The following is a 24,838-nucleotide window of genomic DNA, read 5'->3' on the forward strand; positions in this document are numbered from 1 at the left end:
TGAAGGCAGCTGCCTCTGCCAGCGGCAGTGTAGTAGCCTAGAGAGGCGGGAAATTGGTGGAACCATTGAGAGAGGGGAAACCACCTTAGAAGCAAGGTCCTTGGCGAATGGGTAACGCACTTGAACCCTCTTCATTCCCGTGAACCTCTTGTCCGGATGTTTGCATGTAGATTCCAGAAGGATGTGAAGTTCAGCGTGAGAGCTGAACCCTTGAGGTGCTGGTTGAGCACGATGAAAGGATACTTCAGGAGTAACGTTCGAAGATCCTGGGTCCTCTAAGTGAAAGGAGTCTCATATGGTCGCAACCAATGAGTTCACCGTTTCAACTATATCCGAGCGGTCCTCTGAGTCAGATGCCGATTCGGAAGCCTCATCCGCCAGCTCACCAGGAGAAAGTGAACGCATGGAGGTAGCCCTGGAGGGGGGCGACCCTGACCGGGTACGCGGCTCTGGCGGGGCAGAGCGGCGATTCCGGAAACGTTCTCTGGAGGAGCGACGTCTGTGACCAGATGACACGGGGAGGCGAGACCCACGGAGGGAGACCCACGTCTACCTGGAGACTCAATGTAAAAGTCACACAAAACACCCCTAGTACGCTTCGTGAGAGCGTGAGGCTTGTGTAAAAGAGGAGCGGGACCCACCAGAGGGCCTGCGCAGGGCAGACCTCTTCCAGGTAGACACCATGTCACGTGATGCCTCAGCCACCACAAGGGGGACTTGAGTCAAGTCAGTCATAACTGGTATAGGAAGAAAACCCAGGCTGAAGGGGCAGCCGAATCCACCGGAATTGTAACATCCGGGAAAACTGGGGGTATGGGGGAGCAGTGGAGCAGGCAGAGTCAGTGGGCATTTTAGGAATAATATGTTATAGAGACAAAATAGAGACTAGCAGTTTAGTTGTCAGTTTAGAGGGAGGGCAGAATAGTGTCCCATATCTCAGTAAAGAGTTAACCCCTGAGAGGGGTGTTCCCAGAGCAGGGGCACTGCCGATTGGCCCCCGCCCCCTGGATCGCGCGCACAGCGCTGATTGGAGGGCGATGCGCGCCTCCAGTAAGCTCAGGTGGCCCAGTGGGTGGAGCTACCAGAGTAATGGCGCCCGCCCCTTGCCCCGAGCGCACATGCTAGTCGCATATGCGCCCGCGGGGAAGTGAGCGGGCGCCACACATATCCTTCCCCCCCGGCAGCTGCCAGCTGCCAAAGTGAAGTAAGACAGGGCTTCATGCGCCCTACAGTATAATTCACCACAAGGAAGCGCCTCCCGAGAGTTCCGGCCCCTAGGGGCGGAGCTAAGTACATGTCGGGGACGAAGGAGTAATGGCGCCCGCTCCCTGTCCCGAGCGCACATGACAGCACATATGCGCTCGGGGGAAGTAAGCGTGCGGCATACACACCGGCAGCAGCTGCCGGAGAAAATGAAAGTAAGCCGGCACTCCGTGCGCTCGCCCAGTAAAAAGCGCAGCGGCTGTTAGCCCCAAAAAATGCCACTGCTCGTCCCAGTACCAGCCAGCCCCATAAACCTGAAACGGTGGGCAAAAACTGAAGGTCTCCAGAGGTTGCAAGTCCTTGCACCTAGGGGAGAAAGGGAAATGTACTCACCTCAGTCAGAAGAAACTTACCTAATGGAGTCTTCTGTGAAGTCTTCAGTCAGCTTTTGTCCCTGCATCACGCCTAGCTGCTAAGCGCGAGCGAGGCGAGCAGAGAAATAGGGGGACCCAGACCCATGAGGTACCAACCCAGGCGCTGACCATGGGCGAGAGGGGGTTAACAGCGCATATATGCAATGTCTGTGCCCCCTTACTCGCAATGGGGAAACAGGGAACCGGAGTCCCTGAGTCCACACCTGAAAACAGAAAAGAAATAAAAAACTAACACGTCCCTATACTAGGAAAACAAAAAAAATCAGAAGACCTGGTGTGGAGAATTCCAGACCATGTCCACCTCCTGCAAGACACTAAGCTAAAACTGATTACCTCAGGGCTTGAAGGCGGGTATATCCTGCTGGGAGGAGCCAACTTTTTTTATTACCATAGTGTCACACCTCCTAGAGACAGCAGCATACACCCAGCATACACCCCACGGTCTGTGTCCCCCAATGGAGCAGATACCAGCCATACCCGAGTGCAGAGCAGCAACAGCAGCGGCATGTAGTTGCCGGGAGACGGGGCCGGCGTGTGAAGCCAGGGAGCCAATGCACACTCAGCGCTCGCTCCCCCCTGTCTGATTAACAGGCAGGGAGCGAGCGAGCGAGCGCAGGCTAAATGAATTAGGACCGATGCTCGGCCGGCAAATTCATGCGTGACGTCACACCAGCCTGCAGCCGGCCACTAGGAGGGAAACCCCTAGTGGCCGGTTTTCAACATTAATATAAACAATTTTAATGAAATTTTTATTTATAGATTTATATTAGAGATATGTTGTAGTACATAAGTACTACAACATAAAAAAAAAAGTTTGGTGACAGTGCCCAACGTAACATAAGCAATTTAGAATCTACAGAATCTGCAGTTTTCCAGACTATTAAATTTTTACAGGCTATTCAAGTTATGGCCTAAACTTATCCCATCACTGGAATAAAGGGGCTGTAGCAGAACTAGCTGCATAGGAACGGTGACATACATACAAGTGTGGCAGTGACTGGTACACCATCTCACAGATTTTTCCCAATTTGAGAGATTTTTACCTTATCTTCTGCATGCTGCAGCTGCCGCTTTAAGGCCTGAACCTCTTTATGTAACCGTTCTACCTGCTGCTCTTTTTGGTTTAACTAAAGAAAAAATAGATGAGATGAGAAGTTACTGCAGTTACTGATGTTCCATGTGTAAACCACATGGCAGGCTTACAAGTGTTTCTGTACCTTGCTCTCAATTAAACCGTGCTGCTCACTTAAAGCCAGGCTCTGGGTCTCCAGCTCAGCATGCAGGGCACCAGTCTCCTGTTCTAAACGCTGGCTATGTTCATGTAGGCGAAGTTTTTCTTCCTGCAGCTCCTGCAGTGATTGTTCTTGATTAACAAGCTGTAAATAAACAATATCAATCAGAAAACTCTACTGTTCAGAGCCTATCACAGAATTCTAAAATAGCTATGTCTGACCTGCTCTCTAGCTCGTTGGAGACTTTCCAGAATCATCCGGTGATCCTTTTGCAGCTCTGCGTTCTTCCGCTCCTGCTCAAGAATTCTGTCCTGCAGTTCCAATGCTTCTCTCTGAGAACTGCTGTACCTCCCCCGCAGAGCTGCTGCCTCAGCCTGTGCACTTTGCAGCTCTTCCTGCATTGAGGTCAGCTAAAAGAAGAAGGAGAAGAGAAAAAAAAGAAATCAGATACACAAAATAATTATAGACAAACAGATTATCACACTATTTTTACAATAAGACTTTTCATCAATTCTGGATACGATTTGCTTTACTGTTATAGCTATTTACCGTATTCCTGTCTGCAAACATATATAAAATCCCTAGTAAGAGGTATATGCACAAGGCTTACGTCTGGTCGAGAATAGTAATACTTAGGCTACTAACACCTTTCAACTATTCAAATATCTGTTCAACCACTGCTACATAAGAGTTTATGATAAAGGTGAATTACCACATGGGTTGTCACCGGTTTTCTTGTACTCTTCAATGGCAAAAAATCTAAGTAATGTAGCAATGTCAAAGTACTGCCAGATAACTGGGCACAGTTAGGGTGCATTCACACCAAGATTCTTCAATACGGTGACCGGTCGGCTGGGAGATGTTAAAACCAAGCGCTCCCATATCCCAGCTGGACCCGGCCCGCATCTCATTCATTTGAATGAGCTGACCAGAGTCAGACAGTGATTCCGTTCGGCTCATTTTTGCCCTGTATACGGTTTCGTCACTGGCCTGAAAACATCGCCCAGCCGGATCAGGTCACTGTATTGAAGGATTGTAGAAACTTATATATCTGATAGCCAGAGTTGGAACAGAACTTATGAGAAAAGGGTGACTCAAAGGCTTCTATCCATTTGAGGAAGGGGGAGACACTTTTGAAAAAAATACAAAATTAAAGGCTTTATACATCAGATTCTGGCAGTAGCAGGAAAACAGGCTCCTGCTCTTATAGGGTATCATTTTTTTACCAGCCGGTTCACAGTTTGTGACACTGGCAAGCAACATATATAAGCCTACCTAACTCACTAGAAACACCCTCTGGCTATTGCTTCCAACAGTGGCCCCCAGGCAGCATGGAAGAGTTGAATGAGACCTAGACTTTATATGCTGGATAGGCTCCCCCAATGTAGCTCCTAATCAAAACTGCCCATATTGATCCCCCACTTCCAACACCAGTCTCCAGGGAATTTTGCCTTTATCTGATTTCTGAGGCATATAGTAGGGCACTGACGGGATGAGCAATCACTACTTTATTTGGACAAACTAATCTGGGGAATGCTACCTGCTTTAGATATGCAATACAGTGCACCAGCAAGGCTTGCTTTTCAAGGCACAGTAAAATATGAAACGCTTTACCTACAATGCTTTATTCATTATGGCATTTTTTCCCTTTAGTGCAATTATTTTGGTCAGAGAGTTTAGGGTTTTTATTTATTTATTTATTTATTTTTTTCAACCCATCAAGCTCTGGCATTTTGTCACCCATGTTTTTAAATGTTGGTTGGTCTCCTGAAGGCAAAATGACGACTTTCTAAATAGTCTGTATTACACATAACTAACCATTTAGCTGCTAGAGAGAAACAGAGAGAGACAGAGAAACAATGGTTCTGCATAGTAAATCATTCCCCTGCACAGTGTGAACCTGTTTAATTGAGCACATTTTCACCAGCACTATATCATGGCATAACAGTGGATAATGTGTCATGATTGGCTGGTCTACTGAGGGATAAAGTAACTCTGGGTACTACTGGCAAACTGCCCAACTCTAGTCCTGCCTCTTGCAATGAAGAGAAGGACAAATAGTTGTGCACCATAATGGTGACTTTCTGGGGCTCAATAACAGCAGCAGCACCAAAATCATATTGGGGGAGATTTATCAAAATCTGCCCAGAGGAAAAGTTGCTGAGTTGCCCATAGCAACCAATCAGATCGCTTCTTCATTTTTAACAAGGCCTCAGAGAAATGAAAGAAGCGATCTGATTGGTTGATATGGGCAACTGGGCAACTTATCCTCTGGACAGGTTTTGATAAATCTCCCCCATTGTCACCACTCGGAAGGTAAAGGTAAATAAGCTAGGCAGATGCAGTAACACGGTTTTGCCTTTTCTCACACACTTTCAGTCAATAGATTCCCAGAGTGATCTGAACCCAGGCATCTGAAAATCTATGCAGGATTGATGATGGAATAATTTTCATGTTGAATTTAAACCCTTAAGGACCCAGACAATTTTCAGTGTAGGACCCAGCCATTTTTTGCACATCTGACCACTGCTTTTAATTATAAATTTGATTCCGAGATTGTTTTTTCGTGACATATTCTACTTTATGTTAGTGGTAAATTTTCGTCCATACTTGCATCATTTCTTGGTGAAAAATTCAAAAATTTCATGAAAATTTTGAAAAATTTGCATTTTTCTAACTTTGAAGCTCTCTGCTTGTAAGGAAAATAGACATACCAAATAAATTATATATTGATTCACATATACAATATGTCTACTTTATGTTTCCATCATAAAGTTGACATGTTTTAACTTTTGGAAAACATCAGAGGGCTTCAAAGCTCAGCAGCAATTTTCCAATTTTTTGCAAAATTTTCAAAATCGGAATTTTTCAGGGACCAGTTCAGGTTTGAAGTGGATTTGAAGGGTCTTTTGGTTAGAAATACCCCATAAATAACCCCATTATAAAGACTGCACCCCTCAAAGTATTCAAATGACAATCAGTAAGTGTGTTAACCCTTTAGGAGTTTCACAGGAATAGCAGCAAAGTGAAGGAGAAAATTCAAAATCTTCATTTTTTACACTCGCATGTTCTTGTAGACCCAGTTTTTGAATCTTTACAAGGGGTAAAAGGAAAAAAATCCTCTCAAAATTTGTAACCCAATTTCTCTTGAGTAAGAAAATACCTCATATGTGTATGTCAAGTGTTCGGTGGGTGCACTAGAGGGCTCAGAATGGAAGGAGCGACAAGGGGATTTTGGAGAGTGAGTTTTTCTGAAATGGTTTTTGGGGGGCATGTCCCATTTAGGAAGCCCCTATGGTGCCAGGACAGCAAAATCCCCCCCACATCACACACTATTATGGAAACTACACCCCTCAAGGAACGTAACAAGGGGTACGGTGAGCCTTAACACCCCACAGGTGTTTGACAACTTTTTGTTAAAGTCGGATGCGTAAATGAAAAAAAAAATGTTTTCACTAAAATGCTGTTTTTTCCCCAAATGCCCCCCAAAATTTGTAACCCCATTTCTTCTGAGTATGGAAATACCCCATGTTTGGACGTCAAGTGCACTGCGAGCGAACTACAATGCTCAGAAGAGAAGGAGCGTCATTGAGCTTTTAGAGAGATAATTTGTTTGGAATGGAAGTCGGGGGCCATGTGCATTTACAAAGCCCCCCGTGGTGTAAGAACAGTGGACCCCCCACTTGTGACCCCATTTTGGAATCTACACCCCTCATGGAATGTAATAAGGGGTACAGTGAGCATTTACACCCTACTGGCGTTTGACAGATCTTTGGAACAGTGGTCTGTGCAAACAAAAAAATTACATTTTTCATTTTCACGGACCACTGTTCCAAAAATCTGTCAGACACCTGTGGGGCATAAATGCTCACTGTACCCCTTGTTATATTCCGTGAGGGGTGTAGTTTCCAAAATGGGGTCACATGTGGGTATTTCTTTTTTTGCCTTTATGTCAGAACCTCTGTAAAATCAGCCACCCCTGTGCAAATCACCAATTTAGGCCTCAAATGTACATAGTGCGCTCTCACTCCTGAGCCTTGGTGTGCACCCGCAGAGTATTTTACGCCCACATAAGGGGTATTTCCGTACTCAGGAGAAATTGCGTTACAAATTTTGGGGGTCTTTTTTTCCTTTTACCGCTTGTGAAAATAAGTATGGGGCAACACCAGCATGTTAGTGTAGCCCCCAACTTTCCCTTTTCATAAGGGGTAAAAGGAGAAAAAGCCCCCCAAAATGTGTAGTGCAATTTCTCCCGAGTATGGAAATACTCCCACATGTGGCCCTAAACTGTTTCCTTGAAATACGACAGGGCTCCGAAGTGAGAGAGCACCATGCGCATTTGAGGACTAAAATAGGGATTGCATAGGGGTATTCTACACCATTGATTCCCAAACAGGGTGCCTCCAGCTGTTGCTAAACTCCCAGCTTGTCTGGACAATCAGTGGCTGTCCAGAAATGCTGGGAGTTGTTGTTCTGCAACAGCTGGAGGCTCCGTTTTGGAAACACTGCCATACAATACGTTTTTTTCATTTTTATTGGGGGGGGGGGGGGGGGGGACAGTGTAAGGGGTGCATATGTTGTGTTTTACCCTTTATTATGTGTTAGTGTAGTGTAGTGTTTTTAGGGTACATTCGCACTGGCGTGTTACGGTGAGTTTCCCGCTAGGAGTTTGAGCTGCGGTGAAAAATTTGCCGAAGCCCAATCTTGAAGCAGGAAACTTACTGTAAACCTGCCTATGTGAATGTACCCTGTACGTTCACATGGGAGGGGGGGGCAAACCTCCAGCTGTTTCAAAACTACAACTCCCAGCACGTACTGACAGACCGTGCATGCTGGGAGTTGTACTTTTGGAACAGCTGGAGGCACACACTGGTTGGAAAACCTTCAGTTAGGTTCTGTTACCTAACTCAGTATTTTCCAACCAGGGTGCCTCCGGATGTTGTAAAACTACAACTCCCAGCATGTACTAATCACCGAAGGGCATGCTGGGAGATGTAGTTATGCAACAGCTGGAGGTACGCAACTACAACTCCCAGCATGCCAAGACAGCTGTTTGCTGTTTCGTCATGCTGGGATTTGCAGTTTTGCAACATCTGCAGGGCCACAGTGATCTCCAAACTGTGGCCCTCCAGATGTTGCAAAACTACAAATCCCAGCATGCCCAGACAGCAAACAGCTGTTTGGGCATGCTAGAAGTTGTAGTTTTGCAAGATCTGGAGGGATACAGTTTAGAGACCACTGTATAGTGGTCTAAAACTGTAGTCCTCCAGCTGTTGCAAAACTACATATTTCAGAATGCCCAAACAGCTGTCTGGGCATACTGGGAGTTGTAGTTTTGCAACATCTGGAGGGCTACAGTTAGAGACCACTGTATAGTGGTCTCAAACTGTACCCTCCAGATGTTGCTAGGCAACTCACCGGCTTCCGTAGGATCCAGCCGCACAACATCGCCACCCGCCGATCTCCATCACCTGATGGGTAAGTGGATCTACCGTCGGTTCTCTTCGGTTTCCCCGTTCTGCCCCGCCTATTGTGGGTGGGCAGGAAGGGGGAAATGAAAGTTAACCACGCCCCTGATCTGCTATTGGTTGTCGCTTCTGGGGACCAATAGCAGGGATAGGAGGGGTGGCACCCCTACCACCTCACTCCTATCCCTTCAGGGGGATCGTAGATGTCTTAGACAACCGCGATCCCCCATTGACCCGTAATCGTTCAAATCGCAAGTGTGAATTCACTTGCGATTTGCTACGATCGCCGACATGGGGGGTCTGATGACCCCCCCTGGGCGTTTGCACGGGATGCCTGCTGAATGATTTCAGCAGGCATCCCGGTCCGATCCCCGCCCAGCATGCGGCGGGGGCCTGAATTCTCCATGACGTACGTGTACATCATGGGTCCTTAAGTACCAGGGAGTCATGACGTACACGTACGTCAAAGGACCTTAAGGGGTTAAAGAACATGTACAAGCCATCTGTGGATCAACAACTTTGGTAATTCTTTCCCTAAATCCCTAAAATTCCCCAAAGGTGAACTGCTGGGACTGGGTCCATCACACTCCAATGTTTTGCCGTGTATCTAAGCTAATTCAGTGTGATACTACCCAGAGCTCTGTATCTAAGCAGATTCAAATACACAGCTCTGGGTAGTATCACTCAATTGGGCTTAGATACATGGCTCTGGGCAATATCACACATAAAATACTTAGATACACTGTCCTTCAGTCAGTATTATATAACAGGCTGCAGGTAGGATCACATATATGCTGAAATATACAGCTGAGAGCTGTGCATTTATACTTCCTAAGCTGCTGAAAAACATACGTTTCCTTTCCCCTTTCTGAACTGCTTGGATGTGTGAGGAGGAGCTGCCTTCACTGCGGAGAGCTGGGGGAAATGTGTTTGGCCTCAGCAAATCACAGCGATGACACACTGAAGTATTCTCAGCTTATACAGAGATGTTCAGAAGCTGAGAAGAAGAGAGTGGACCTGCTTGGCCAATCCTGGCTTAGCATGCTCACTCTCATGAATATTCCATTTCTGGAATAAGGCAGTGAAGGTGCTGCTAACAGACAGAGATGTAACAGTGACGTGTCAGGCCCAAAATGGCCACAGAACCCAGTGGTACCCGGTCATGTGTGCTTAGAACTACTGGACTTCCTTCCTGGAGGAAAGGCTGAGAAAAACGGTGTTTAGCAAATATTACACTTGTACATTACAGAGCTATATAAATTTAGCTAAATAATAGATCATTTCATTTTGCAGGACCTCCAAAAATAGAAAAACAGGGCTAATATCTTCTACAAACAGCACCACACCTGGTATTACAACTTGGCTCCATTCACTTCAATGGAACCGAGCTGCAATACCACATTCAACCTGAGGACAAGAGTGGTGCTGTTTTTTAAAGAAATCCGCTCTGTTTTTCTATTCTTGGATAACCCCTTTAACTCCTTCATGACCCAGCGATTAATTATTTATTTATTTTTTTGCTTCTTACATTATAAGATAATAACTTTTTTTTTCCACTGACAAAGTTGTATAAGGACTTCTTTTTTTTGGAACAAGTTGTACTGTTTATTGGCGCACTTAAATTTTATAATTTAATGTATTGAAAAAATATGGAATTGTGCAATTTTATGGAGCAATACATTTTTCAGGGTTCACAATACAATAAATCTGACATGCTATCTTTATACTATTGGTCAGTACGATCACAATGATATCAAACAAAACTTTTGTTTAGTTTTAAGGTAAAAAAAATAGCAAACTTGAAAGAGAAAAAAAAAAGTTTGTTCAATGCCATGTTCTGACCTCTATAGCGTTTTTATATTTCCCCCTACAGAGCTATGTTAGGCTGGAATCCCACTTTTTTTTCTTTTGGGGGTGTATGGCCAAGAAAAACATCAATTCTGCCGCATGGCATTTTTTCGGCCAAAAAACGCTGCAGCCACATGTTCGCTGAGAAATCGCAAAATTCTTTTTCCACTTTGCATTTTTCAATTTGGTGTTTTGTTTTTTTACTCCTTTTGGAGTTCTTTCACTCTTTTTTGGCTATTTCAGCTCCTTAGCAGTTTTTCAAAATCACAGCATGTTGAGCCTTTGGCGTTTTTTCCCTGAAATCGTGGCGTTTTTCTCCCATAGAAGTCTATGGGAGTAAAAAAAAACACAAGAAAAACGCCATGTGGGTTTTAACTTTGGCGTTTTTGCAGGCGGTTTTTATTAAGTGAAGGAGATACCTTTTTTAATAAAATTTCGTAGGGTACCATTAAAAATATAAAAAATAAATAAGATGGAAAAAATTGTATTTAACGAAATGTATATTTTTTATAACAAAATTTTTATTAATTTTTAAACAGGGATCAATTTCAAGTGTGCGGGCAGGGCACAAAAAATGTAGCCCACAATAATAAAAAATGTAGTGAGTGCGTGTTTTTCACTTTTTTCTTTATTTATTTACATATTTTAGGTAGTACTACTACTCCCAGCATGGAACAAACTTATTCCATGATGGGAATAGTAGTACCTGTACTAACTGACAGATCATCCCGGGTCCATTGCGATCCTCCTGTATAATGTATAGATGCGGCCGGCCGCTCTTCTATGGTCCCATGCACTGCCGTATATATATCTATCCATCTATCTAAAACCACAGGGTAGGCAGCACAACCTCAGTTTTTCGTATTAAATAGATAGGGGTGCAGGCAAAAGAGTGAGGTCCCAGTTGCAGACCACATCCATCGATGCAATACTTTAGAAATAGCAGCACACCCAAACGGCGTATGATGAAATAAACAGAGCTTTATTGGCCCATGTTAGTGCGACGTTTCGATGGCATCACACCATCTGCTTGATAAAGATGGTGTGATACCATCGAAAAGTCGCACTAACATGGGCCAATAAAGCTCTGTTTATTTCATCATACGCCATTTGGGTGTGCTGCTATTTCTAAAGTATTATATATATATATATATATATATATATATATACACACACATATATATATATATATATATATATATATATATATATATATATATACACATACATACACACACACACACACACACACACATTCATATTTCCTGCAGAGAGCTGTGATTGGCCAGATGGTTCACATCTCTGTGGGAAATATGAATAGGTGTATATATACGGCAGTGCAGGGGACCATAGAAGAGCGTCTGGCCGCATCTATACATTATACAGGAGGATCACATTGGTTGTGGGGAGTGACATCCGCTGTGATCTTTCTTTAACTGCAGGTACTATGGCTCTCAACATGGAGCACACTCTGCTCAATGCTGGGAGCTGTAGTAACTGCTTTAATAGACAGATCGCAACAGGTGTCAGAAGTTACACTCAGTGCGATCTGTCTATTGATACAAGTACTACAGCTCCCAGCATGGAGCAGAGTGTGCTCCATGTTAGGAATAGTAGTACCTGCAGTTAAGGACAGATCACAGCGAGTGTCACTCCTGACACCCGATGCGATCGTCCTATCTATTGTAGAGATGCGGAGCGGCTCTCTATAGCGCTCGAATCTCTGCACTATACTCCGGACGGCCAGTGATGTGAATAGACCATCACAGATTCATATTTCCCGCTGAGAGCGGGGATTGGCTGCAACCATCCGGCCAACCCCACACTGGGCGGAAAATATGAATGAGTGATATTCTGACTGGCCGGAGTACAGAGCAGAGATGCGAGCGCTGTATAGAGCCGGTCCGCATCTCTACTATAATATGGACCATCGCATTGGGGCACCCAGGGCGATATGTCTATTAGTGCAGGTACTACTACTCCCATCATGGAACAGTCTGTTCCATGCTGAGAGTAGTAGTACTACCTAAAAAAAAAAATTTAATAGATTAAAAAAAAACTGAAAACACACACACACAACTTATTAAAATAATTAAAATGTTGTTTTAAAAAATACAAATTTTGTTAAATAAATTTTTTCCATCCCTACTGCATCCTATTTTTTGTGCCATGAGCTGTAGTTTTTAATGGTACGTATTTTTGCGTATACATGACTTTTTGATCTCTATTTATTAATTTTTTCTGGGACATGATGTGACCAAAAATCAGCAATTTGGGAGTTTGGATTTTTTATTTTTTTTATTACAGTGTTTCATTTGAACAATGGGAAAAGGGGGGTGATTTTAACCTTTTCTCTTAAAATTAAAAATACCCGCATCATATTCCCCTCACCCGACCCATGATGTACCAGTACGTCATGGGTCGGAAAGGGGTTAAGAAAAATATATGTTGTTTTCTTACACCTTGGTCCTACAACATGATATATGTGGGTTAGATGACTCACCTAGAGATACCTTGTCTATTTGGGATATCCAATAGAAAGAAAAAACTGCGGCACTCACAACGAGTGCTGTTTCTTGTGGATATCCTATATGCACTATTTCCTATATCCTGTGTATTCTGCTAAGCCTTGCAGCTGAGGAGTAAAGAGTGTGTGGTGTTGTGTGGGGAGCGATCGTAAGCTTCTGCATTGGAGAGTGCCACTGGAATACAGTGAACTCACGGTCATGTTCAAGAAACCAGTTTGAGATGTTTTTAACTTTGTGACATGGAGCATTATGTTCAGGAGATAGCAGTGCAGCAAATAAAGAAAAAACTGCTGCAACAGAAGGTTTTTTTTGGATACAGGGACCTAATGGGATAAATGAATCATGTAATTTTAACATTTTTGTAACTCTATATTGCTCCGATCAGTTTTCGTATAGATAATATTGTTTTTATTCTAATTTTATACAATTTGTATTATAGGTGTGAGGTCTCTATGTAATACTGTGGTGGGTTCACTAGTATTATGTTTGACAAAGGGGGCGGTGGCCCCAGAAATGTTGCCGAACGCTCAGTCTGCAGTGACTTGCTTACTGGATGGCTGGTGCTATGAAGCTCAATTTGGAGTAAAGGAATCCACGATGTGCCATTCATCAACTTTTGCTGACTTCACCAGGGTGACTACTTCTATTATTAAAAAAAGTAATTGAACTCTGTATTCAAGAGAAATATTGGATAACACTCAAAACTACGCCCACTCTGGTGACAACCTCACCCCCTTCATAGACATGCTAAGGAAGAGGGGATGAATATTTATAGAGGGGTAGAGTTATCAGCCGAAGGGATCATGGATATCTGCCTAAGTGGGCATGAGCGGCAGTTGCGCGGACCAGGGCTGTGGAGTCGGTAGATAAATGTTCCGACTCCACAGTATTTTGTACTTCCGACTCAGACTCCTCTGTATTAATATGCAAATGTATTTATAAACACAGTTGAATCCAAGAAGCTGTTCCACCAAGTTCTTCTAAGCTCTTCTAGCAGAGAGAGGTAGTTGGGCAGAAGCTGCTGCCTTCTTTTTGTGTGCTGATCTGCTGCTGAAGATAGGGCAGTGGGAGGATCCAGGAAGGGGCATTTACTATAAAACATGATTTTCCTAGTAGAATCCCATAGTCATGTTTAAAGTTTAAGCTAACAATTGTAGTTTACAAGTTTTTATAGCCTTAGCTGAATGGCAGCAGTTTTTCCAATGGTTTACAGCTTCAGTCTTGAACTATTGACCCTCCATTCCCTTCACTTATACAAGTGTCTCTAGTCCGGCAAAAAACATATTTACTTAATCTCTTATCAGTGAGATGCTAGGATACCCATTGGTTCCCCGTAACAGCAGAACACAACACTATGGAAAGTATAAGTATTGCCGCTCCTAATTGTCCGTTGCGTGCCATATAGTGAAGCACGGTCACTTAATGTGTTCATTTTGCGGTTACGTGAGGCACTGCATGCATTGGTCTTTATTCTTACAGTAGGGAAGTCATTAATTATAACTTTTTGTGAATTGGGACATTTAAACTTGCATTTTTTTATTTTATTCCAATCTAAATTTAGTAGGAGTCGGAGTCTGAGTCAGTGCATTGTTTGCCGACTCCGAGTCCAGGTACCCAAAATTTTGTCCGGCTCCGACTCCACAGCCCTGGCATGGACATAAAAATGCTTTGTTGATGTCAAAGGAGAATGGGCAGCCTAGTTCCACATAACAAAGGCAACAGTAACTCAAATAACCACTCTTTACAACAGAGGTATGTAAAATACTATCTCTAAATTAACCACATATCACACCTCTATTACATACTTGCTTCCCAGTTCAGCACTGCTGCTGTTCTGGAGTCTCTGTCAATAAATGGCATCAATGTACACTGTTTATGGAGCTCAGCATTCACTTGCAACTAAAGTGGGAAGTTTAAGTTATTTTTTACTTTCCATTCCAATTCTTGGCCCCCTTTCTTTACACATCTAGGTGGAGTGCTCCTGATAAATTGATGAAATCCAGACTTTATATGTACAATTTACTGACCAGAAACCTAGTGTCCTGCATCTCTGCTCTCATCCTGTGAATTAAGGTCAAATGTTCACGCTCTGCAATCTCTGCTCTCTGGAGTCTTTCCTCTAGGTCATGTCTGTGGTGTAACTCCCATGCAGGTGTCTGCTCATCGTGTTCTTTGTACATAGACTCTTTCCTTAGTTTATCTACCTGTAGAGAAACAATGGTATCAGTACTAGACCATAAAGGCTATACCTCATTATAAAGAAATATCCTTACCTCTGCTTCAAGTTCTCGCTGACAGACCCTTAGAGTAAAGTTTTCCCCCTCAAGTTGTGACAGACGCAAGTTACATTCAGAGAGCTGTAAATCGGATTACAGAATTAATTACAAATTATGCTTTGTGGATTATTTGAAGCATATCAGTAAAGACAATTAAACCAGGGGGAGCTAATATGGAGAGGTCAAGAACATACAACTGTATTCTGAAAATGACCTTGCTGATTTTGTTGTCACCAATGAATATATTGGTCAATATAAATGTCACGTCTGGTAAGTCAAAGGCCCATGTAAGGTGCATTCCCATCTTGTTCTATGCATCCGGTGGGCGTATTTCAAAACAGCTACTGCTGTATCCCTGCTGGACTCGTGCCGTACCACAGTCATTTGAATGAGCCGTCCGGAGTCAGCTAGTGACTTTAGTGAGCTCAGTTTCCAACCATATCTTTCTGAACTGGACTGAAAACCGTGAACTGCTGCAGTTTTCAGTTGGGTTCAAAAAACGGACACAGTCGGAATATCAGCCAACTTGAGTCACTAGCCAACTCCGGCTGGCTCATTTAAATTAATGGCGTACGGCATAGGTCCGTTTGGAGGCAGTTTTGACATTCTCCCCCCCCCCCCCCCCCCCATATTGAGCTGCTGGATACACAAGGAAAGATGAAAATGCACCCATACGGGGAGATTTATGAAAACATGTCCATAGAAAAGTCCCTGAGTTGCCCATAGCAACCAGATTGCTTCTTTCATTTTTCACAGGCCTTTTTAAAAATGAAAGAAGCGATCTGATTGGTTGCTATGGGCAACTCAGCAACTTTTCCTCTGGACAGGTTTTGATAAATCTCCCCCATAGGGTCTATTCACACGTACAGTATTCTACACAGAATTGATGCACAGGATTTTAAGCTTTGTTCAGTCATTCAGTTTACATAGAAATCTGCAGCAAAAAAACCTGCGCATCAAACTGTACGTATGAATAGACCATTAAATAACAATTGCTCAAAGTGGTAAAAGGCTTCAGATGTTAAGTGATGACTAAAAAATAACAACTTTGGGTCCAAGAATGAGTACATTCATATTACAGTACAGCTTCTAAAGCTGGTCATAGGCATTACATACCATTGATTTCATCAGGATCTATCAGTTTTAATCTATTGCCCATAAAGGCAACAATCTGGCAGGATAGATCGTTACCTATTCTATAGGTAAGCAGAATGAGTGGGCTACAGTGAATGTGTAAGTCTATAAGGAAAATGGTGCTGATCTTCCTTGCAACAGATCTATAGCTAGCTTTAGGGAATTATTGGCTATAAGGTTGCAACAAATATAAGCTAATCAAAGCCATAATCATGGTAAATTAAGGTGGGTCACACACTTTCATTTGTTTGAGAAATCTTACAAAACAGGAAGTAAAACAGAAATAGCAAAGTACCATAACACACCATACACCTTTAACTTAATAAAGCAGTGTTATATAAATTACTTGTCTATGGGATTCGTCTCTTTCAGCAACACTTGTCTTTAGGTCCTTATGAAGCTGCTGTATTCTACCATGCCTCAGCTCCATCTCTTCCTGTCTTTCCCGCAACTCCCGCTGCAGTCTGTATACCTGCTGTTCTTGGGAATCCAGCTGAAAAAAAAGTGTAATATACGTGAGGCACCAGAAGTGTGTGTGTGGGAAGGGGGGGGGGGGGGGGGGGGGGGGTAGATATGTAAGGGATGTAACTATACAGTAACACTAAGGGTAGGGTCTCATGTGTGGTATTTTGCTGCTGTGCATTTTCCTACCTATTGAAGTCACAGGATAGCAAAATACACTGCTGATTTCGCTACCCAATGACTTTAATGGGTAGGTATACGTGCAGCATCAAATATGCAGCAAAATATTGCATGTGCGACCCTACCCTAAACCTACAAATGAATTATATAATGAAACAAAACATATACACTCACTAACAAAAAATATATATAATGCGCCCAGATAGAAATGTTGGATTCCTGCAAAACTCGATATCCAGTGATGTCTTAAGCACACATGTAAATTATTACAGGTGTGGCTTGATTAGACACTGGATTTTGACACAAGGCGGCATAAAAAAGCTTCACCCACTAGCCTATAAAAAGGCTCCCAGGGGCTACTTTAAGGTAGTGTACCTCCTGGTAAGAGACTGCTGACCGCTAGACTTACCTCTACGACACACTCCAAGTCCATCATCATTGGACTAAGAAAAGCAGAATAGTTGTTTCAATAAAGTGCCTGCTATCTAGACCAGGGGTTCTCAACCAGGGGTACGCCAAGGGTTATGCGGGGGTACGGCAATTCACTGACAAATACCGGCTATGCATTGGCCAATATTTGTGAGCGCAGAGGGGGCACTGGATGCTGCAGTCCAGACTAGGAGCAAATCCCCTAATGCTTTGGACAGTTCCTCAGACAAGCAGAGGTGTCAGCAGAAAGCACTGTTGACAGAAAGAAAAGAACAACTCAACTTCAGCAGCTGATACAGTCATGGCGGGTAAATGTTGGCACACCTGAAATTTTTCAAGAAAATGAAGTATTTCTCACAGAAAAGGATTGCAGTAACACATATTTTGCTATACACGTTTATTCCCTATGTGTGTATTGGAACTAAACTAAAAAGGGAGGAAAAAACTGGATTTTTTTTTGTGCTTACCGTAAGATCTCATTCTCGGAGGATCCAGCACCGGCTCATTTTTTCTGGTGTTCCTGGTTTTTTGATTACCTGTCCGAGGGTGGTTTCAGTTATTTTTATTCTGTGGTTTCCTTGGACGAGTTTTTTGGTCTTCTCTGACCTGTTTGTTCTCTCCTACTGCTCTGGGACTAAAACTGATTAGCTCAGGTGCCTATAGGCGGGTATACCCTGCTGGGAGTGGCTGACTTTCTTGTTACCATAGTGTCCCCCCCAATGGATCCTCCGAGAAAGATTTTATGGTAAGCACAAAAAAACTCCTTTTCTCTATCGGCTCCATTGGGGGACACATACCTTGGGATGTACCAAAGCAGTTGTTACGGAGAGCCCAGGAGACCCCAACAGAATGAGTGGAATGAGCCGAGACCCTGAAGGGTGGGGTCTTTCCCTTGCAGCGGTAAGCTTCTGAAATAGCAGACCAGATCCACCGAGAAATGGTGTCCTTTGAAGCAGACAGACCCTTACAATGACCCTCAGTGAGAACGAAAAGGGAGTCAATCTGCAAAAAGGAGGAAGTGACTGAGAGGTAGGTCCGAACAGCCCGAACCACATCAAGCTTGTGGAGCAAGCGTTCCTTGGGAGGAGATGCAGCTGGACAAAAGGACGGGAGGGCAATGTCCTCATTGAGATGAAAGGCAGAAACAACTTTAGGTTAAAAAAGGAAGGCACCGGACGGGAAACAACCTTATCCTGGTGGATGACCAGGTAAGGAGAACGGCAGGAGAGAGCTGCCAGTTCTGAAACCCTCCAGATGGAAGTGACCGCGATAAGGAAGGCCACTTTACAGGAGAGGGGACTAAAGGAAGTGTTCCCGAGGAGTAGAAAAGGAGTGCCCTGGTTCATTTGGGACGCTAAAAGACATAGGCTCCCTATGACGGTCATGATGGCGAACCGAGTTTCTGGAGGCCTGGGGGTCCCAGATGTCACAAAATATTATTGGGCCGCACACCTCCGTCACCTAGCTGCATGGTCTACTCACTTTGCTTATAGTAAATGGATGGAACTTGAAAAATTATGGTTGGCGCCTGTCCATCCTAATTCTTTCCTATGGTCCTTCCCGCTTCCGTCCCCTGCATGCACCCTTTTAGGTCCTATGTCTTTCACGAGATATGTCTGGACTTATTGTTCCAGGCGATTCCGACTCCTGTCCTCTTTCTCCCCAATGCAGTCTTTTCTCTACCACCCTGACTTCCCTCCTGGAAGCACCTCACTTATGGTTCGGGAATGGGGCTCGAGAGGTTTGTTCTGCTGGGCTGATGTGGTAAATCCTATTACTCGGACTCTTCTGTCTTTTGATGACCTGAAATCTTGTTGGGAACTCCCTGCCTCTGCGTTCACTCACTATACCCAGCTCCGACATTACCTATCCTCTCAGAGGGGCTCGCTAGTGGTTTCGCTCCCTACGAGTTTTGAGAGGTTGTGTAGGAGTGGACCTCAGACGAAGGGACTGCTCTCGAGTATTTACTCCCTTTTAATCTCCCCCGTGGACGGAACCCTCCCCTCCCACCGTTATATGGGTCGCTGGGAGGAAGTCCTTAACACTTCTATTACAATCCCACAGTGGAGGGTAATTTGGGATAGGGCTTCTCGGGCCTCCATATGTACAGCTTACAAAGAGACACAATACAAATTGCTTATGGGTTGGTACCATACCCCTGTCCTCCTCAATAAATTGAACCCTGACATCCCCCCGCAATGTTGGCGATGTGGTGTGGGACTGGGGGACACTTACCATATATTCTGGTCCTGTCCGCTGATCTCTCAATTTTGGGTAATGGTGCAGCGGCTTATCCGTGACATATTGGGAGTTGGGGTGCCCCTAGACCCTTTAATCTATCTCTTACATTTGTCAACTAGGGCCTTGTCTGGTCGACCATATAAGCTATTTCTACACATCGTCCTGGCAGCGAAAACTCTCATTGCAAAACATTGGAAACAGACTTCCCCCCCGTCTGAGGGTGAACTCCTGGCCCGGGTCCGTGAGATTCGCTCTATGGAATCTCTTACTGCCTCTTTGAATAACACTATCTCACAATTTTTTTCAGTATGGGACCCATGGGACAGATTCACGGACAGGCAACCTCCTTGATCTTTTAGCTCCTTTTGGACCTTTTCCTCTCTTCTTGCTTCTCTCAACCCACTTTCTTATTTCTTTGTACGTTTCCTTTTCTGTTCCCTCGCCCCTCTGTTTGACGTTGTTGTCTTAGTCACCCTCTCCACCCCCCCCCCCTCATGTCTAGGACTATTTGACCCAAATGTGCGGTTGTTAACTATTGCATTACTGTGTCACAGTTGTGATTACCTGACTTGATTGTTGTGATTTGGATTATTACTTGCTTGCATTTCTCAATTACTGTGGGGTACGTCACCCCGATCATTCCTACTGGTGTGTATTTTTCTGTCTGAATATAATAAAAATTTACAGTTGAAAAAAAAAAAAAAAGAAAAGGAGTGCCCTGCAGAGCACCGAGTACCAAGTTCAGATCCCAAGGGAAGTGGGTGATCTGTAAGGCGGAGCTGCGTGAGACACCCCTTGGAGAAAGATGCCAGAGGATGTTGAAAAAGAACGAAAAGAGACTAAACTTGTCCTTTAAGGGGACTAAGGGCCAAATGTTGTTCCAACCCCGACTGCAAAAAGGAAAGAAGTTGTGGGAGAGAAAACGTAACTGGAGAAAAGGAGTGAGATTCACACCAACCAAAAAAAGACCGTCAAGTATGGTAGTAAATCTTTGCAGAAGAGGGTTTGCGTGCCCTGATCATAGTGCGAACAACTTGGTCAGAGAACCCTCTGGCTCAAAACCACGGTCTCAACCGCCACGCCGTCAAATGCAGCTACTGTAAATTGGGGTGGCAAAGAGGACCCTGAGAAAGAAGGTCCGGTCAAAGAGGGAGGCACAGTGAAACATCGTCCACTAGACAAACCACGTCCGCTAACCACGGGCCAGACCGGAGCCACGAGAATGGCGGGAACGCCTTCTGCTTTGAGTTTCCTCAGTACCCTGGGAAGAAGGGGAAGAGGAGGACGAAGTTGGAACAGGGAACCACCAGGGCGTTCGTGGCTAGGGCCAGGGGATCCCGGGACTTTTCGGTTGTGGCGAGACGCGAACAGATCCACGTCCGGAGGACCCCAGAGTTTGCAAGTGATCATGAATACCTCTGGATGAAGGGACCACTCACTGGGGTCGGCCGAGGATCAGCTGAGAAAGTCCGCCTCCCAATTGTCCACCCCCGGTATGTGAATTGCCGAGATGGATGGAACTCAGTTCTGCCCAAAGAAGAATCTTGGAGACCTCGGCCATCGCCGCAGAGCTGCGCGTGCCTCCCTGGCCATTTATTTACGCACCGGACCGTCCAGTCCCTGAAAACTCCTCCCCAACTGCTGAGACTGGCATTTGTCATCACAACCTGCCAGTGAAGTGGGGAAGAATGATATAGCGATCGAGGGACAGGGGAGACCTGTCCCACCGGGACAGGAGAAAAAGTTGAAGAGGACGATAATGGAACTGGGCAAAGGGAACAGCCACCATGGCCACCATCCGGCCCATGGCCATCATGCAGAATTGAATGGAAACTGGAAGCAGGTTCCGGAGAGTCTGAACTCCTGACAAAAGAGTCCGCCATTTTGTCCGGTGGAAGCCGAATCCAGGCGGACACCGTGTCGAATTGGAGACCCAGGAAGACTAGAGATTGGGTGGGAGTCAGGTTGGACTTGTCCTGATTGATCAACCAGCCAAACTGGGACAAGGTCTGAAGAGTGAGATGGAGGCTCTCCTGATTCTGGGCCTTGGTGTGAGCCGTGACCAAGAGGTCCTCCAGGTAGGGGATGACCGATACCCCCCATGATCGCAAGAGGGGATCATCGCTGCCAGAACCTTGGTGAAAACTCTTGGAGCAGTGGGTAGACCGAAGAGGAGGGCCACAAACTGAAAATGACCTTCCTGAACCGCGGCGTCGGCTGGAACGGTTATCTGATTTCGATGAGGGACAGGTCTTGAAGGAAGGAGTCCTCTTGTCCTGTGAGGATGCCTGTTTGGAACCCTTATTGGAGGCATATGATAGAATGCCTTGGTGGAGCTGAGAAGCCCAGACTGAAATGGCTTTCGACACCCTGGCAGAAGCAAATGTCGGAAGTAAGGGGGATCCTGCCACTTCAAAGGCGAATTTCGCCAGATTTTCGATTCCTTTGTCTGCCGGATCTTTGAAGTAAGCCGTGTCCGCCAGGGGCAGAGTAGTTGCTTTTGACAGGTGGGAGACAGGTGGATCTACAGTTGGTGTCCATCTCGCAATGAGGTCCTTGGCAAAGGGGAACTGAGCCTGAATCTTTTAGTGCCCTGTAAGCACTTGTCAGGATGTTTCCAGGCATTCTCCAGCAATGCGTCAAATTCAGCATGAGAGCTGAAATCCTTAGGTGCGGGACGGGAGCGATAAAAGGAAACTTCTGGAACTGCGTCCGAAGAACCTGGGTCCTCGAGGTGAAAGGTGTCCCTTATGGCCGAGACCAAGGTGTCCATCATGCCGGCGGTATCAGTTCGGTCCTCTGAGTCAGAGGCAGAACCTGAAGCCTCCTCTTCCAGGTCCCTAGGAGAGAGGGAGCGGGTGGAGGCAGCCTTGGATGAAGGCGATGCCGACCTGGTACGCAGATCTGGAGACAGAGAGCTGCGACCAGGAGAATGACCCCTGGGAGAGGGGCGCTGACAGGGTGCAGAAGTAGAAGGGCGATACCTATGAAGAGAGCGCCGGTTCCTGCTAACGGACTCTGGAGATGAGTCGGAGGACTGACCCTATGACGCTTGTGAGAACGCCTAAAATGGGGAGAGGGCGAGCAAGTCCCCCTAGAGAGTTGGTGTAGGGAGGACCTCTCCAAAGCAGTCCCCATGAAACACTATGGCAGGAGACCTATGAGGACCCCACTGCTGACACAGAGACATAAAAAAGAAAGACTACATTTTGCCAAAAAGAACTTGAGTAAGCCAAAATCCTTCTGGGAAAACGTTTTATGGACAGATGAGACCAAGATAGAGCTTTTTGGTAAAGCACATCATTCACACATACAAACAAAAGAACACAGTACCTACAGGGAAATATGGTGGCAGTTCAATTATGTTTTGGGGTTGTTTTGCTGCCTCTGGCACCGGGTGCCTTGAATGTGTGGAAGGCATCTTGAAATCTGAGGATTACCAACAGATTTTGGGTCGCAATGTAAAGCCGAGTGTCAGCTGGGTTTGTTTTCGAGATCTTGGGTCTTCCAGCAGGACAATGTCCCCAAACATACATCAAAAAACACCCAGAAATGGATGGCAACAAAGCGCTGGAGAGTTCTGAAGTGGCCAGCAATGAGTCCAGATTTAAATCCCATTGAATACCTGTGGAGAGATCTTAAAATTGCTGATGGGAAAAGGCACACTTCCAATAAGAGAGACCTGGAGCTGTTTGCAAAGGAAGAGTGGTTGAAATGACTAGTAGCAGTACTTAGTGTCTACCAACACCAGTAAAGAGGACCTCCCAATAAATCAAATATTGTCAAGAAAAGGGGAGTGACTTAAAACTTAACTTTTAATATTTATGTAGCTAAGATACATATATTATTCGTGCAGAAAAATGGATAATTGGCCAGGGATGCTGATCCTAGTGCCAATATGACGTATTAAATAGAGTAATAAATAGAATATTAAAGAAAGAGTGGTCCAACATTCCGGCTGAGAGGTGTAAGAAGCTTATTGATGGTTATAGGAAGCGACTGATTTCAGTTATTTTTTCCAAAGGGTGTGCAACCAAATATTAAGTTAAAGTTGCCAATAATTTTGTCCAGCCCATTTTTGGAGTTTGGTGTGACATTATGTCCAATTTGCTTTTTTTCCCTCCATTTTTTGGTTTAGTTCCAATAAACACAAAGGGAATAAACATGTGTATAGCAAAACATGTGTTACTGCAATCCTTTTCTGTGAGAAATACTTCATTTTCTTGAAAGATTTCAGGGGTGTCAACATTTACGGCAATGACTGTAACTACTGGAAGGATTAAGATTTTTTAATAGAAGTAATTAACAAATCTGTAAAGGATATGCGCTTGTCTTGGGCAAAATGCCTATGTTGAGAGATTTCCATAACACTGTGGCTAGCTGTTTGTTAACTAGTATTTCCTGTTTGACTTTTCTTTTTTTGACTACAAATCCCACAATTCCATTTTCCTCCCTCCCACACTTCAGCCACCCCACCCATTGAAACATAAATGAGCTGCATCCATTCAAATCAGTGTGGTTTTCAATCAGGGTGCCTACAGCTGTTGCATTAGTTGCAGATTGATCCCTCCACCCATTGAAGCAGACAGACTCCCTGTCATCAGCTGACCAGTGAGTAGGCCGCATTGCAAGCTGGGAAAAATCTGAGACAGCAGTCATTTTGTATGCTGGTAAAAATAAATATTGGAGTGAAAATCACAGAAGAATTGTGAGAAACCCGTCACACACAGGTAAAGACACTATATTATGAACCAAACTAACTTTACAGCCCCTGTAGCATAGTCAAATAAAAAAAATCCTGGAATACGCCTTTAACCAACTGAGTGGGATGTAACAGTATTTTTGTCTTTTAGCAAACAGGAGACAGGGGATGGGTGGGGATGGATGGCCCACGAACTGTCCGGAACAGGAAAGGTTTGCTATGGGGATTTGCTTATGTCAGGAACCACCTTTAGCCTTTTACCAATCAATTAGGCCTGCCTTTGAAGGGAGAAACAATCAATCAATTGATTAAAGGGGTACTCCGGAGAAAAACCAAAAAAACAAGTTTTTCAAATAAACTGGTGCCAGAGTGTAATACAAATTCATAAATTACTTTTGTTTAAAAAATCTTAAGCCTTCCAGTGTTTATCAGCTGCTGTATGCCCTGGATGGAGTCCTCTAGTTCTGGTGTCAGGAACTGTCCAGAACACGAGCAAATCCCCATAGCATACCTCTCCTGATCTGGTCAGTTTCTGACATGGACAGAGGTGGCAGCAGAAAGTACAGTGGTCAGACTGTAAAGAACTACCCAACTTCCTCTGGAGCATACAGCAGCTGATAAGTACTAGAAGGCTCAAGATAGTTTAAACAGAAGGTAGTTTAAACAATTTACAAATCTGTATAACATTCTGGCACCAGTTG

At 44.6% G+C, this 24,838-nt stretch overlaps 1 protein-coding gene across 9 annotated transcripts in view; it reads right to left on the reverse strand.

Annotated features, from left to right (window-relative positions):
- PMFBP1 (polyamine modulated factor 1 binding protein 1) overlaps window positions 1-24,838 on the reverse strand; it is a 302,187-nt gene that overhangs the window by 102,496 nt on the left and 174,853 nt on the right. For all 9 annotated transcript variants that reach the window (XM_056525902.1, XM_056525909.1, XM_056525905.1 and 6 more), the window contains 6 exons: window positions 16,470-16,616; window positions 14,987-15,070; window positions 14,741-14,917; window positions 3,091-3,279; window positions 2,855-3,013; window positions 2,681-2,764 (listed from right to left, as the gene is read on the reverse strand). In XM_056525902.1, coding sequence (XP_056381877.1) covers window positions 2,681-2,764; window positions 2,855-3,013; window positions 3,091-3,279; window positions 14,741-14,917; window positions 14,987-15,070; window positions 16,470-16,616 — 840 coding nt within the window. The remainder of the gene's footprint in view (window positions 1-2,680; window positions 2,765-2,854; window positions 3,014-3,090; window positions 3,280-14,740; window positions 14,918-14,986; window positions 15,071-16,469; window positions 16,617-24,838) is intronic.

The sequence above is a fragment of the Hyla sarda genome, chromosome 6 (assembly GCF_029499605.1).
Source record: "Hyla sarda isolate aHylSar1 chromosome 6, aHylSar1.hap1, whole genome shotgun sequence".
Taxonomy (NCBI): domain Eukaryota; kingdom Metazoa; phylum Chordata; class Amphibia; order Anura; family Hylidae; genus Hyla; species Hyla sarda.